This window comes from Eptatretus burgeri, chromosome 13, assembly GCF_056783735.1.
Source record: "Eptatretus burgeri isolate ZD-2024b chromosome 13, Ebu_testis_v1, whole genome shotgun sequence".
NCBI lineage: Eukaryota > Metazoa > Chordata > Myxini > Myxiniformes > Myxinidae > Eptatretus > Eptatretus burgeri.
Genome location: NC_140973.1, coordinates 24,433,989 through 24,448,089, shown reverse-complemented (window position 1 = coordinate 24,448,089; position 14,101 = coordinate 24,433,989). Strand labels below are relative to the sequence as shown.

The 14,101-nt window shown below is 41.9% G+C and overlaps 1 protein-coding gene across 6 annotated transcripts in view; it reads right to left on the bottom strand.

The window, feature by feature from the left end:
- LOC147014079 (leucine-rich repeat flightless-interacting protein 2-like) overlaps positions 1–14,101 on the bottom strand; it is an 87,335-nt gene that overhangs the window by 49,720 nt on the left and 23,514 nt on the right. For 4 of the 6 annotated variants that reach the window (XM_085851729.1, XM_085851725.1, XM_085851728.1 and 1 more), the window contains 6 exons: positions 12,084–12,113; positions 9,348–9,407; positions 9,056–9,127; positions 6,937–6,978; positions 6,506–6,646; positions 4,443–4,532 (listed from right to left, as the gene is read on the bottom strand). In XM_085851729.1, the coding sequence (XP_085707855.1) occupies positions 4,443–4,532; positions 6,506–6,646; positions 6,937–6,978; positions 9,056–9,127; positions 9,348–9,407; positions 12,084–12,113 (435 nt within the window). The remainder of the gene's footprint in view (positions 1–4,442; positions 4,533–6,505; positions 6,647–6,936; positions 6,979–9,055; positions 9,128–9,347; positions 9,408–12,083; positions 12,114–14,101) is intronic. The other 2 variants (XM_085851727.1, XM_085851730.1) reach the window with 1 other exon arrangement.

The window sequence follows — 14,101 nt, the reverse complement described above, 5'->3', positions numbered from 1 at the left end:
GCATGGAAAATTAAGGTTGGATACTTTTTGAACACACCTCTTTTATATATATATATATATATATATATATATATATATATATATATATATATATATATATATATATATATATATATATACAGTAATACCTTGACATGCGAATGCACTAACTTACGAGTATTCCGAGTTACGAGCCGTTGCTCGGACGATTTTTTGCTTTGTGTTATGAGTCTAGATCCGAGTTACGAGTGGAGCGAGCTTTGAGACGCGCACAGCCAAGCAAGCGAACACCCGCATCTCCTGCCACTCACTCGTTCAGTTCTCTTGGTTATCTCGTTGAGTAGGGTCGTACCGTAGTAATCTGTGTTGTGTTTAGCTCTTGTTTTTTCATTGGTGCAGTTATTTTGCCAAATTTCTTTGTTGTAACTCAACCATGAGTCCTAAAAAACTAACTGCAAAGGACAGTGCTAAGAATAAACGTTGATGTCACTTGAAATGGAGAGGAGCAGGCAGCAGGAGAAGCAGAGCAGAGGAGAGGAGAAGCAGAGGAGAAGATGCCAGGCCACAAACCCATGAAAGAAAGGTTAATCCTCACATTGTGTGCTAATGCCAGTGGTGACTGCAAGATTAAGCCACTGCTCGTATACCATTCGGAAAATCCCCGAGCCTTTAAGTCCCACAAAATTTTAAAAGAAAAACTGCAGGTCATGTGGAGGGCAAACCCGAAGGCGTGGGTCGCGAGACAGTTCTTCGTTGATTGGGTAAACCTGGTCTTTGGTCCTTCCGTTAAAAAGTACCTCCTTGAAAATAACTTACCCCTGCAAGCCCTTCTCGTCCTTGACAATGCTCCTGCTCACCCACCGAACATCGAAGACGACATCCTCGAAGAGTTCTCTTTTATTAATGTTCTCTACCTTCCACCTAACACCACCCCTCTCCTCCAGCCCATGGACCAGCAGGTGATTGCTAATTTCAAGAAGCTCTTCACGAAACACGTTTTCTACCGCTGCTTTGATGTAACGGAGAACACAAACCTCACCCTTCGAGAGTTCTGGAAGGAGCATTATAACATCGTGATATGCCTCAGATTTATCGATATGGCTTGGCAGGATGTTACAAGGAGGACCTTGAACTCTGCATGGAAGAAGCTGTGGCCTGAGGCTGTGTCCGAAAGGGACTTCGAAGGCTTCCAGCATGAAGCGGAAGTGATAGAGGAGATTGTGAGCCTCGGAAAGTCCATGGGCCTGGAGGTGGATGAAGGAGATGTAAACGAGCTCGTCGAGGAGCACTCCGAGGAACTGTCTATGGAGCAGTTCAAGGAGCTACAGAAGATGCAGCATACAGAGGTTTTGGAGGAAATTGACGGTAGTGCGGTGGAGATAGAGGAGGAGGAGGTTATCTCTACAAATGAGATACAGGAGATGTTGGGAATGTGGGAGAAAATTTCAGAATTTATAGAAAAGAAGCATTCAGAAAAAGTGGCAACTGGTCGTGCGTTGGCGTTGTGTAATGACACTTGCCTAACGCATTTCAGAAAAATTCTGAAGGGAAGGAAGAAACAAACCACCATGGATAGGTTTTTATTGAAACGCCCTGCAGATCAGTCAAAAAAGCATGTCGAAAAAGCCAAAAATCAATGAAAAAGATGCGAACGTCACTGATGAAGTTGAAAACATCACCGACGAAGATTAAGTGTAAGTGAAAAATAATAATGCAGCATTTAAGTTTAGCGATAAGTGAAGTGAAAAAACAAATGAAAAAAATATTGTCGCAATTAAGTTTAGCGATAAAGTGAATAAAAAAAATTTTTTTTTTTTTAATTGTATCAATTACGTTTCGCGATAAAGTGTGATGAGACCTTCAAATCTCCTCCGCCTATCACCTCCACCAGAATCTTCCGTAAGCCGAAGTCGTCTCATCTCCAAGATAAATACACTTTATAAAACCATTTTATTTATTTATATTCTATTTTATTATCTTTGTATTATGTTTTGTATTAATTATTTATAAATACATTTCTCATTTTTAAAACGACGTAACAAAGAAATTAGTGTGTTTTTTGGGGGGCTGGAACTGATTAATGGTATTTTAATTAATTTCAATTGGGAAAATTGTTTTGATATACGAGCAAACCTAGTTACGAGCTCGGTCACAGAACGAGTTAAACTCGTATGTCAAGGTATTACAGTATATATATATATATATACACATATACATATACGTGTGTGTTGCCATTCATGTTGCATTGGACTGGACTCACTTGCTACGTATGTATAATGTATATTGCACTTACATACAGAAAGGTCTCGATATATGCGGGGCACTGTGTTCCTGAAAAGGGCTGCATATGTCGAATACGTATGAACCGCAGATCAGGTGAACTGCATAACTCTAAATTTTTCCCACATATATCGAATTTCCCCCACCTCCCCCACTGCACCACCAGTCATTGACCTTTTCATTCTTCTCCCAACTTTCTTTTTATTCTCCACCAACTCATTCTAACACTCTTCCCTATTCTTTTTCCTTCGTATCATCCTCCTTTCTTTTCCTTTCCTCACTTGGGCATATATAATAAACTAGGTGAATGCACCCGGCGCTGCCCGGGTTCTTTTTGAATGAATTTAATCTTCTATACATATGTCTGACGTGAGCACAGTATCAGTTCCCTATTGGGCCATGGCAGTCATAGGCTAAGGGGATTGGTGAGGGGGAAACACACCCCCTTCCCCCTTCCCCCTTCCCCCTCCCTCCCCCCTGGCCGAGGGGCCCTGCCACATAGCCTATAACCTTCCTGGGGCCCATCCCGACATTTTTTGTTTCAGTGGTTAGCTCCTATCTTTCACCTTTCAGGAGATTAGCGCGTGCAGACAAACAAACAAACAGACAAACAAAAACTTAAAATCACATGTCAGATATATTGTATATGGCGTTGGCCCCATGTCATTCGGCTGAACTTGAAAAATTAACGTTACGAAATCAGGTGATGACGTCATAATTCGGAAACCGGAAGTACAATTCTTTTACATCGGGACACTCCCGGGTACATGTTCTGTCAGCATGTGAAGTTTGGTGAGGATCAGTCCAGTACTTTTCGCGTGCATAGGTCACAGACAAACACACAAACACACAAACAGACACACTTTCAACTTTATATAAAAAGATGCATGGCTTAGAAAAACCTTGTGATTTGATACAGGGAGCATTAAACATTGTCCCCCCCCCCACCCACCACTCCCACCCTTTTTATAAAAACATTTCCAAACTAGAGAGTTCATAGAACTACTTACTCCAAGCACTTTGAAACAAGTACACGGGCAGGGCTTGCGAGCGGAAAATTTGATTGGTCATGATGACGTAAAATGCCGTAATATTTTGTCCAAGTACGTGTACTGCTAAACGGAAGGGTTTTGAAAGTGCTAAGAATGTTATTTGTGTTCTCCCGTGTTCAAATATATCATTCAATTTAAATAAAATAAAGATTTTAAAATTGTAGAAAAATTTTGCTTTTTCGGAAGTTTACCACCGTTGATGCAGCGTCTTTTACACCACCTTATTTAACACATTACATTCGTTCCTCATGCCTATTGTTTGTGTCCTTTATGACGTACTTAAAAACTGTTTCCTGTTTGGAATGATTTTCAATTTTATTTGATTGCCAGACAGGCATAAAGAGTACAAAAGTTATCTCACTCGTCTCTGTGCACGTGTGATCGGGACAAAATCAGAGCCAAATTACTGCTAAACGAAAGGTTTGTTTTCTGATTCATGTTCTGATTTGTGTTCAAAATAAAACATTCAATTGAAATAAGGTTGTTCATCGATCACAAATGGAGGTTTTTTTTTGTATACCTTGTCGAGGCACATGTGAGAGTAAACACGCAACGCACAACAAGGGGGGCATGAGACAAGAGGGGCGGGAGTGGGAAGGACAAAACAATGGGGAACAGAGACATTTGGGGATCTGTGGAAGGGAGAGGGATGGGGCGGGGAACATGGGGAATACAATATGGATATTACAGGGACTTTCAGGAAGGAAAGCAGGGAATTTGAAGGAGGTGGGCTTGGGTGAATTATCGGGGGTAGAAAAGATCGAAGATTTGGATGGGGGATGATAAGAGGTGGTGATGAACAGCTGTTTGAAGGCCTGGAGGGAAGAATGGGATTGAATAGAGTGAGGGAGTTTATTCCAAAGGTGGGGAAAAAGAGGAATGAAAGAGTGAAGGTGAGCAGTGATTCGTGATTTTGGTAGTTTTACCAGAAGGGGGTTGTTGGCGGACCTTGAGCGCCCTGCGGAAATGTGGAAGAGCGCCCTGTGGAAATGTGACGTTTGTAGACAGACAGACAGACAGACAAAGTGAACTAATTGCTTAACCCCATCTTTCGCTTTGTGTGTGCAGGGTAATAACCAAGTAAATACGTGTTGTGCTCAATGTAATACAGCAACCAATAGCCGTTGTTACCTGATAAGCCAGGTGAGATTTTTCATTGTCCAGCTGTGCATTGGACAACATAGTACGACGGTACTTTTCCTCAACCTCCGACAACGATTCCTCAAATACACACAAGGAAAGTTATATTAGAAGATTACTGACATTCATTCTGTACTCTTTTGTATGAATATACTCATTGTCATCATCATCATAGCCCCATCCTCATTATTATGGAGTAACAGAAATCCTGACAAGGTCGTGAACATTTCCGTCGCTGAAAGCTAACCATCGACAGGACATCATTCTGTTGCATGATGCTGTAGTTTGGGCAGTAATATGGAATTTAGTCAGGGAGCCAACACACACTGGCCTACTCTTTTTGAAAAGTACAGTGGGATATTTGATATCCATCACCAAATACTAGCAGATGGGGCTCTCGGCTTCGTGCCACTCCAAAGGACGGCGCGTTTGCTGATGCAACACCTTGCCTATGAAGCATCAGGGTGACAGTTTAAAGCTTGGTTGGGAATTGGACCCAGACTAGACAGCTCGAACACGACCAAGCATATTTCTGAGCTATCCTGGGAGCCTCTGAAAGAATATAATCAATCTCGCAAAATTCAAGAAACACATTACATCGCACTGCCAAGCACACTCACTTGCCACATGCTAACTAAAGTGCTTAACTGCTCAAGCTTCAACTCTCCTAAATGTCTCAGTAAACTGCACAGCCTTACTTGACTTCATACCTTATTGCTGAAAGTTTCCATTGTTTTGCTGCAGGGATCAAATCCATCACTCGACATATTTGTACTTGTGCCTGACCGTATTTGTCTCTCATTTGGAGTAAACCATATAAAACACTCAAGACATTAGTCTCTCCTTATAAACCTCCTTTTGACTTATAAGCTACACCAGTGAAGTGCGCAGCCTTTGTCTGTTACTTTTTAGGGGGTGGGGGGGGGGGTTGGGAGGATTGGTGGGGGTGAGAAACAGAAACAACAAGTGATGTTAATATTTAATGGCAGCCCTGGAGGCACGGAGATAAAACATTGTGCACTTCCAATCATTACTAATCTGCCAGGGTCGGTGTCAACATCTCATTCAAAAGTACAAAGCCAGGCTGTTCAGCAGTAAACAGCACCACGGGCTTTTCAACCCTCTCTTGCTGTGGGCTGCCCGAAGGCAAGTTCAGTTCTGCCACAGCAGTACTGTGCTCGACAAAACTTTTGTTTTTCCAAAATACTTACAATGACACAAGTTTTCCTGGCATCTCAATATTTACTACACACAAAATATGTAGATCCATATGTAGATTTAAGCCTGGTGTTGGCTCAGTGGTTAGGGTTGCGGCTTGGGATCCAAGGGTCCTGAGTTCAAGCCCCGTTGGCCACTGAATTAATACACGCCAGGGGGTTGACTCAACCTGTCATCCTTCTGAGGTCGGCAAATTGAGTACCAGCTTGCTGGGATAATTGAGCCATTCAGGTCAGAAAATCATCGATGGCAGCGGGTAGATGAGGCACAAATTAGCGACTGCTAATATACTTGCAGAACGGTATGAAGTGCGCTCCGCCTTCGGGGGGGAGACCGGTTCAAGCGAACACCGCGATCTACAATAGGACTGGCAACCACTGTAGATTATTTCTGCCATCGAGAGGTAAAATGCCTGAGCACGCTCGATCAGATGATGATGAAATATGTAGAGGAGGGGACAAAGACAATGGGGTGAAACCTTGTGCCGAACACGCGGACTGCAGCAGTCTTAACAGCCACAATAGTATCTGGGAGCAACAACGTTCAGCACTTTTTGTGAATAATGCAAACACCTCTTCTTTTTTCATCAATAAACAAGATGCAAAACGTACAAACATCATTTAATAGAACTTTGGGGAAATATTGGTTTCCGAACAAAAGTCAAAGGTGGCAATTACTTTGCAGGTGGAAAGCTCTAAAATTACATAATAATAATAATAATAATAATAATAATAATAATAATAATAAAATAAAATGTATTTGCAATTGTGAAGGAACCGAGAATTGTGAACTGAAACCCACAAGGTACCTACTGTAAAAGCCTATCTCCTCCTTACCCGCAACTCTCTCACTGAGGGTTCAGAGTCGATGGAAAAGCTGGTGTCGGTGCTTCCACGACGAGAGGAGCCCACACCTCCCAGTGAAGCCAGGGTGGCTGCAGACAAGCCGGGTCCAGAGGAGCGATATAAAGAACCAGACTAGGGGAGAAAAGCAAGAGGAAAGGTGTGCGGTCAGAGCTCGTAAGAATTAAAGAGAACAGAAACCTTATAGCAGGAAAACCATTTTAGGAACAAGGGATGCAGGATAAGGTGCTGCAAAGGATTTAGAAGGAAAAGGAGGGAGAGAGAGAGAGAGAGAGAGAGAGAGAGAGAGAGAGAGAGAGAGAGAGAGAGAGAGAGAGAGAGAGAGAGAGAATGTTATGAGATCGACTGAAATGGATAAGAGGTTTTATAAAAGAATAATGTTCAAAAAGTGCTCAATATCTTACCCTTGTCATGTCTGCAAAATCCCTTTCACTTCTCTCATCCATCTGGAGATAAACAAACAAGTATTTCAAAATATAAACTTGAAGGAAACTCGACAAGAGTCAGTAAATTGGCTTTTGAAGAGACAACATCTCGAGTGGTAAATGCATCTGAAATCCTTCATATTATCCATATGTGGAGAATATTCAACACACTGATCTCAACATATCTTATTCACACATTAAACCTCCAAAATGAGATCCTTTAGAGTGATTAATACCTAACAAGTCAAAAAGCATAACTAGGTTTACAAAACATTTTCCTTTTCAAATAATGCATTACGATCATATAATCAAAATCTCATGAGCTGCGATGAAATTAGATAGATTTTGGTAAGGGTCATGTTTGGGGTTAACAAAAAAAAAGGAATGTTAACATGACTAAAAACAAGATAAACATTAAAATCCAATTCAAGAAACCAAGGATCTGACGACATGGTGTATTCAAGCAGATGGGGGATGAGGTTGAGGAAAAAAGGGAAAGGATGATGGAAACAGTCAAAATCATAAAGGAGGAAGAGAATGCATGGGGGTTAAGTGAAAAAGGATGCTGGGAAGAAATGGTTTGTGTGTGTAATGGAATGCGTGATGGGAGTTGAAGGTAAGAGGTGCATGATTTAATGTACAGTCAACCCCCACTTTATCGCGGTTCACCTATCGCTCCCCCAGTTCATAGCGGGTTTTCCCTTGGAACGTAACTAATTTTTTCTGCGGATTCCCCCGGTACATCGCGGTAATAATATATAAAATATAAATTATTTAAGCAATAAATTATAACGCGTGGTGCTCGACCAGTCGCACAACGCACGAGACAAAGTTTCGCTTGTGAACTTCGAATATTTTCTCCGTTTTTTTCTCCAAGCCCCACGATGCCGCCCAAACGCCCTGCACCTTCTAAGGCTTCTGGCAAGGAACCGAAGCGCCAGAGGAAGGTCCTGATGCTCCAGAAGAAGGTTAAGGTGCTCGATATATGCTTCCGGAAGGAAAAAGGTTTGCCGCCGTTGGACGAGCACTGCTCGTACCCAGCACCTCAAAACCGACCAGACCAGACGAGTCGATTTTTTGGGGAGGCGTCCATTCATCGCGGATTTTCACTTAGCGCGGGGAGGTTTGGAACGTAATCCCCGCGAGAAACGGGGGATTACTGCACTATCATAGAATAGAATCTGTGATGGGAGTTGTAACCATTTGATGATACATTAGAATCTCTCGCGAGTAGAGCGTGATTAGTGATGTTGCATCGATAGGTTGACCGACTGCCTTCACACAACTGAGGTTGTGGGTCTACTGATGTGGATCCATTACCGAGGTTGTGGATCTCGCGGTTTGGAGAGGTTCTGGGCTGAAAGGATCGAAACCTCAAAGAAGAACGGTGCCCAGCTGATGATCCATGCAGTCAGGAAACCGATCAAATGCTTACAGGTTAAGGTTCTTACTTTGGATCAGGGAACTATGTTTTGAGGTTTACAATTAAAATAAAGTTTAATATAGGATGTTGTGAAATTAACATCATTTACAGCAATCCTTTAAATTATATTATATTTTAGGAAGAGCTGATACTGGAAAATGCATACGGAATATATGAATTGCCTTAAAGTAGTACAATTCAAACGGCGGTCTTAAGTCTTTTTAATGACTTGTAACATGAACCCACTCCCAAATGGAAACCTAGAATTGTGAATATCGATGTTGCTTGTTACTGAATATCGATTTTAACATGGGATTCTAGCATAAGGAGCGAAGTGCTCAAATGGGAATGCCAATTTATTCCTACACACCACACAATTCAGCAGATATTTTCCACCCAGTGATGACTTCTACATTATGAAAGAGAAGTTTCATGGCCATTGTACATCTTTCGCAAGGAGGAGAGATCACTCTCGGAAAGTCGCTGTTGGTTGCACAAACGGGGGTTCAATGAAGGGATATGGGATCTTCCACACCAGTGGCAAATCGTGTTATTTTTTGGTGTGGCTTACGTTGTGAGTAACAAAAAGTCTGTTATTCTTACAAAAATGCATACCATACAAGGGAGAATGTGAATATTTCAATCCATGTCCCTTGCTTCCCCGTCCTGCCTTACCACTGGACTGGCTCTGGATGAGCTAGTACGGGAGGAGGCACGGGAACCCAGGTAGAAGCTGGGCTCAGAAGGCTGGCATCAGCGAGAGGGTAAGTGGAGGCAGCAGGGATTGCGGTTAGCTTTGGTGTTAGTGCTGTGTGGCATGCATCTTGGAGCTGGGGTATACATTGGTAGTTGATGTGAAAAGTGCCACCGACATCAAATATTACTGAGAACAGGGACACAATTACCAGATTGTTAAGGAATACGGTAGGTGTCAGTGAAGTAAGGACAATGGTGGAACAAAGCTTACAGGCCGTGAAGAATGATGTCGTAAGAGGCCCGAATACGAACCATCTTCAAAGAGAGAGCCCTGGAGAGACAAAGTACTGATTCAACCAAATTGTACATTGCCGCAGCACTATGCAAATATTCTTGGAATGAAGAAGACAGTTATGTTTGTCACAAAAAAGTACTTAAACAAAACTTGCTGTGGTTATTTTTAAGAAAGCAGAAAAATTTCATGATAATGCATGCTCAAGAGGTTGTACACAAAAGGTTCAGAGACCATAGTCACGTGATTATGCAGACAATTATCATCTGAAGTGAAGACCTCTGACACCAGCATTATGTTTATTGCTGCTAAGGTCACCAATAAGTCATTATTATGCAAACTTGTACTTTGAAAGTAAATAACCAACATCTTGAGTTGCTTCCATCTATAAGTGGGGAGGCAGACTACACTTAGTTGTCCAGGGAGGAAGCTTTTGAAGGTGGGTGGAGAATGGGGGCAGGATGGTCAACTCAATGTCATTGTTATAGAATTTTATATCAATTAGTTACCTTACAAAGAGCTTCAAGGTAGGAGGAGGGCACAAGACCCATCAAAGCCTGCACTATGGCTGCAAACCTGTTGTTGCTAATCTGTACTTTATCCATTTTAAATGCTGAGAATCAAGCAAGGAAGTAGTATGTAGCATTTTAAACTCTTTGGTCGGACTCGGCCAGGGTTCAAACGGCCAACTTCGACTCCAAGCAGATGTTCTAACCATCATGCCACCAAGTCGAATTAATCAACGAGCTGCCATTGTCACAATGAAAGGTTATTGTAAGAACGCTTGTGACTCGTGCTTACAATAATTGATCATTGTGACAATGACAGCTCGATGATGGCTGTACCTGCTGAGGCTGTACCTGTTGACAACGCTCTTCGATAATATATTTTGAACCAGCAGGAGATTTTAGTTTTTCAGCTAATGAGAAGCTTGCATTTAATATGCCAATGATAGTGGGTCTTGTTAGTACCTACAAAGGTCATTAGTTGGTAATTTGGTAGATCTGGCATTCGTTCATCAATTGATGATCACAGCTCAGTGAGATCAATGCAATTTGATGGAAACATGTGAGGGTTTTCCCAAGTACTGGTGGGATAGCCTGGAGGTGTGCACACTGACCTTTTAGCGGTCTCATCTGTGTTTGATTCTCAAGCCAGCTGCAAACTGTGTTTCACACCCAAGGCGAGGCAAAAACGTGTGTGCCATCCATCGGATGTTAAGCCAGAGGACCTGCTAGTACTGGTCATGAAAGATCCCACGGTATCTTCAGTGTAGAGTATGAGAGGTATCAACAGCACCCTGAACAAACGACAAATTCCTGGCCAAGTCACCTTCAGTCAAACGACAGGCCTGGTCAGTCTGTTCATGAACAACCTGAGCCAAAAACATTCCTCTGTCGACCCACAAGAAGGTGGGAAAAATCGGGGCCATTGAAGCTCAGGCAAAAATGCTACAGTTAGAACTATAGTATATGAGAGTATTCTCATATACGATAGTGGGTAACAGGTCCTACTACAGTAGTCTGCAGAGAATGACCCAACAAAATAGGTATTTGCTCTTTTCTGAAACTACACACATGACTTTGATGAAACTTGACCATAACCTTCATCACCCATGATGTACCTAAGTTTATCGACCGCATCAAAATCTGCGCGAATTAAGGGGGTCGACGGGAGGGGTTTTCACCCCCCCCCCAAATAGGTATTTGCTCTCTTCTCCAAATTACACACACAATTTCAATGAAACTTGACCATAACCTTCATCACCCGTGATGGACCTAAGTTTGTTCATAGCATCAAAAAATTCAGGGTCTAAGGAGGTCTGTGGGGGGTTTGAGTGACTTGCTCCTGATCCAGGTGAGCGTCAGGACAGGCGGTCCGATGTTTCTTATATTTTCTTGAGTGCTCTGTCCTTTGCATTGAAAAGCTCCCATAGCATAGAGTTTGACGAGCCTGATAGCGAAACGTGCTCTCAGCTTTGTGCCTACTCATCAAGATTGCCATTCTGCTCCTCTTCTTTCCACACCTCTCGATCTGCCATAACAATAATTAAAGAATAAAATTGGGGGGGGGGGGGAGGTGAGGCTCATGGAACAGCTTATTCATTGATTACATGCAGGACAAATACATTAGGAGGCATCAGTGTATTTTTATACAAGTTACAAGATTAGCAGACAATGGACAAATTAAAACTATATTTGGACTCGTGGGAATCCTAGCTATCTACTATACTAAAAAAATAGAATATGTTTGTTTGTATGTATGTGTGTGTGTTTGTTCGTCCTTTATAGGCGGCCGAACCGTTGGATGGAATGAGATGAAACTTGGCATGAGTGATCCTTGGGACATGAGAACGGACATGGGGGGGGGGGAGGGTCAAGTTCAAGGTCAAAGGTCACGGGGTCAAGGGGTCAAGGTCACCGGGTAACTTCAATTTCTCAATTTTATCTGATCGAGACGGGACCAATGCCATTCGACAGATAATCAAAATTAATACTGAAGGACCAATTTTGTGCCTCGTCTATGACGGGATTTCGGCTAGTATCTACTATATCTACTCTGATGCTATATCTACTATATCTATCTATATAAGCTATATCTACTCTGATGAGAGAAACCAACAGGCCAACACAAAATCGTACAGGTGCAAAGTATATAACAGGTGATGTGTGTGAATAGGTGGGAGCTCTAAGGTGTGAAATGCTTGAGACTCACTGAACTGCTTGTCCTTAGGAAAGTCGAGCTCTGGGTTTTGGGTGAAAAGGAGACAAGGGCACACATCGGAATGCATTTAGATTGTGCCATAAGGATGAAGGATTTGAGTCAAACCGTGCCGTGTATTCATGCATGCAGTATTTTGCACGACAGTAAGCCACTGAGGAATTGAATAGGGCAACGGTTCCCAAATTTTCCTTGTTCACGTCGAACCCTTTAAAAATATATAATGCAATGAACCATCAACGTAATTTTTATATAACCCCCACCACCCACAAAATACAACTTCGATTGAACCATATCAAGAATTCTCACATTCATAAAGTCGATAGTTGCAATACAAGTTACAACATCTATCATTAAAAAAGTACAAAACAACTATTTAGAGGAGTTTTCAGGAATGTCTAAAGTGAGAGGTGTGCTTACTTGACAGAACAAAGGTTTAAAAAAATAATTATTATTAACTATAATATGACTACATGAGTTCACTTACAAGGAACTTTGATGCAGGATGCAGCCCTTAGGCCCATCAAAGCCTGCACTATTGTTTCCAACCTATGATTGTTTGTCCATGCTCTGTCCTTTAAAATGTTTAACGTCAAGCAAGGAAGCAGCACGTACCATTTTAAAAGGCTTTGGTATGATTCGGTCAGGGTTCGAACCACCAACCCCTCAGATTCAGAAGGGATGCTCCAACCATTACACCACCAAGCCGAGTAAAGCTGATGTACGTCAGGTGAAATCTTGGTTAATTTCAGCTGAAGATCAGTTGGAACCTTGGGGACACTCCTCTGTTCACCTCACCCAAAAATGAATGGAAACACTTTCTTGAATTCCAGCTGATGCCAAACATCACATATCAGCTACTCCCTTTCATTCGCAGAGAAGTCCTCTTGGCAGGGTGTCATCTTCACCTGAAAATGGGTCTCTGATCCACTTGTCATTGGCTATAGCTTGGAGAAAATATTCAATGAAATTTGAGATATGACCAACTCAGTGTTCTCTAGTATCAGCAATTAGGTTTGGATGAAGTTTCAATTAATCTACACCAGGAAACCATCTAAAAGGTGGGACGATAGGCAGATGTCTTCCAAGCAGACCAGTCTTGACAACCACAGATAATTTGTGAAAGTCCAGAAAAACTCAAACCACCTCCGAATAGAGTTCAAACAGACGAGTCAACACCTTTAGGCAAGGAATCAAATCTCTTTTATTCTGAAAGGAAAATAAGATTTCCTAACCACTCTCATTTCATTGGATAACATTGAGTACACAAATGTGAATTCAGTTATCGTGCCAACTTCAAAGCATCATCTAAAACAACTTAAAGGTTGGGAGGAATTTCTTCACCTGGCAGGGCCGAGCGGTGTATATACTGCAGTACATGCATTTGACAACAGGAGCAACTTCGTTAACTTTGCCAGAACAACACTGGAACTACCAGTCATGGCTTGAACCACACCAGTGCACAAATAGGTGTCATTCTTTCAAAAAAAAAAAAACCTTCCAATTTCAGCAACACCTCTTCTGCTGATATACGACTTGAGTGTGACCAAAAAAATTGAACTCTTCTCATACCTGCTTCAAACCTCGCGGAGCAAGAACCCCAAGATAAAATTCATTATGTCGATGCACTTGTCTAATTACAATGAAAATAACTTGCTTTTCTCGATGCTACTAATGTGTTTTTCTTGTATTTCACAAGGCATTTCATCAATGCTTCCTTGATACTGTATTGTCAGATAAAGGAATGACATCAAGCTGATTTTCCAATTTATCCCTAAGAGTGGATGATGCGTCCTTTTTTTTTTTTCTGTAGGTAACAGAAAAAGGAGCTCAGCTGTTGTGGGTGACTTCCAAGTTTGAGCAATCCTTAAATTTACCTTGGAGGATGTTTCCAGAGCGTTGGCATTAATACCACCGAGAGTGCTTCTTGCTTCCTTCATCTTGCAACAGACTTCATTTTCCCTCATTGAAAACAAGAGGCTCATCTTTTAAAGAGCTGTCCTTTGTAGTTA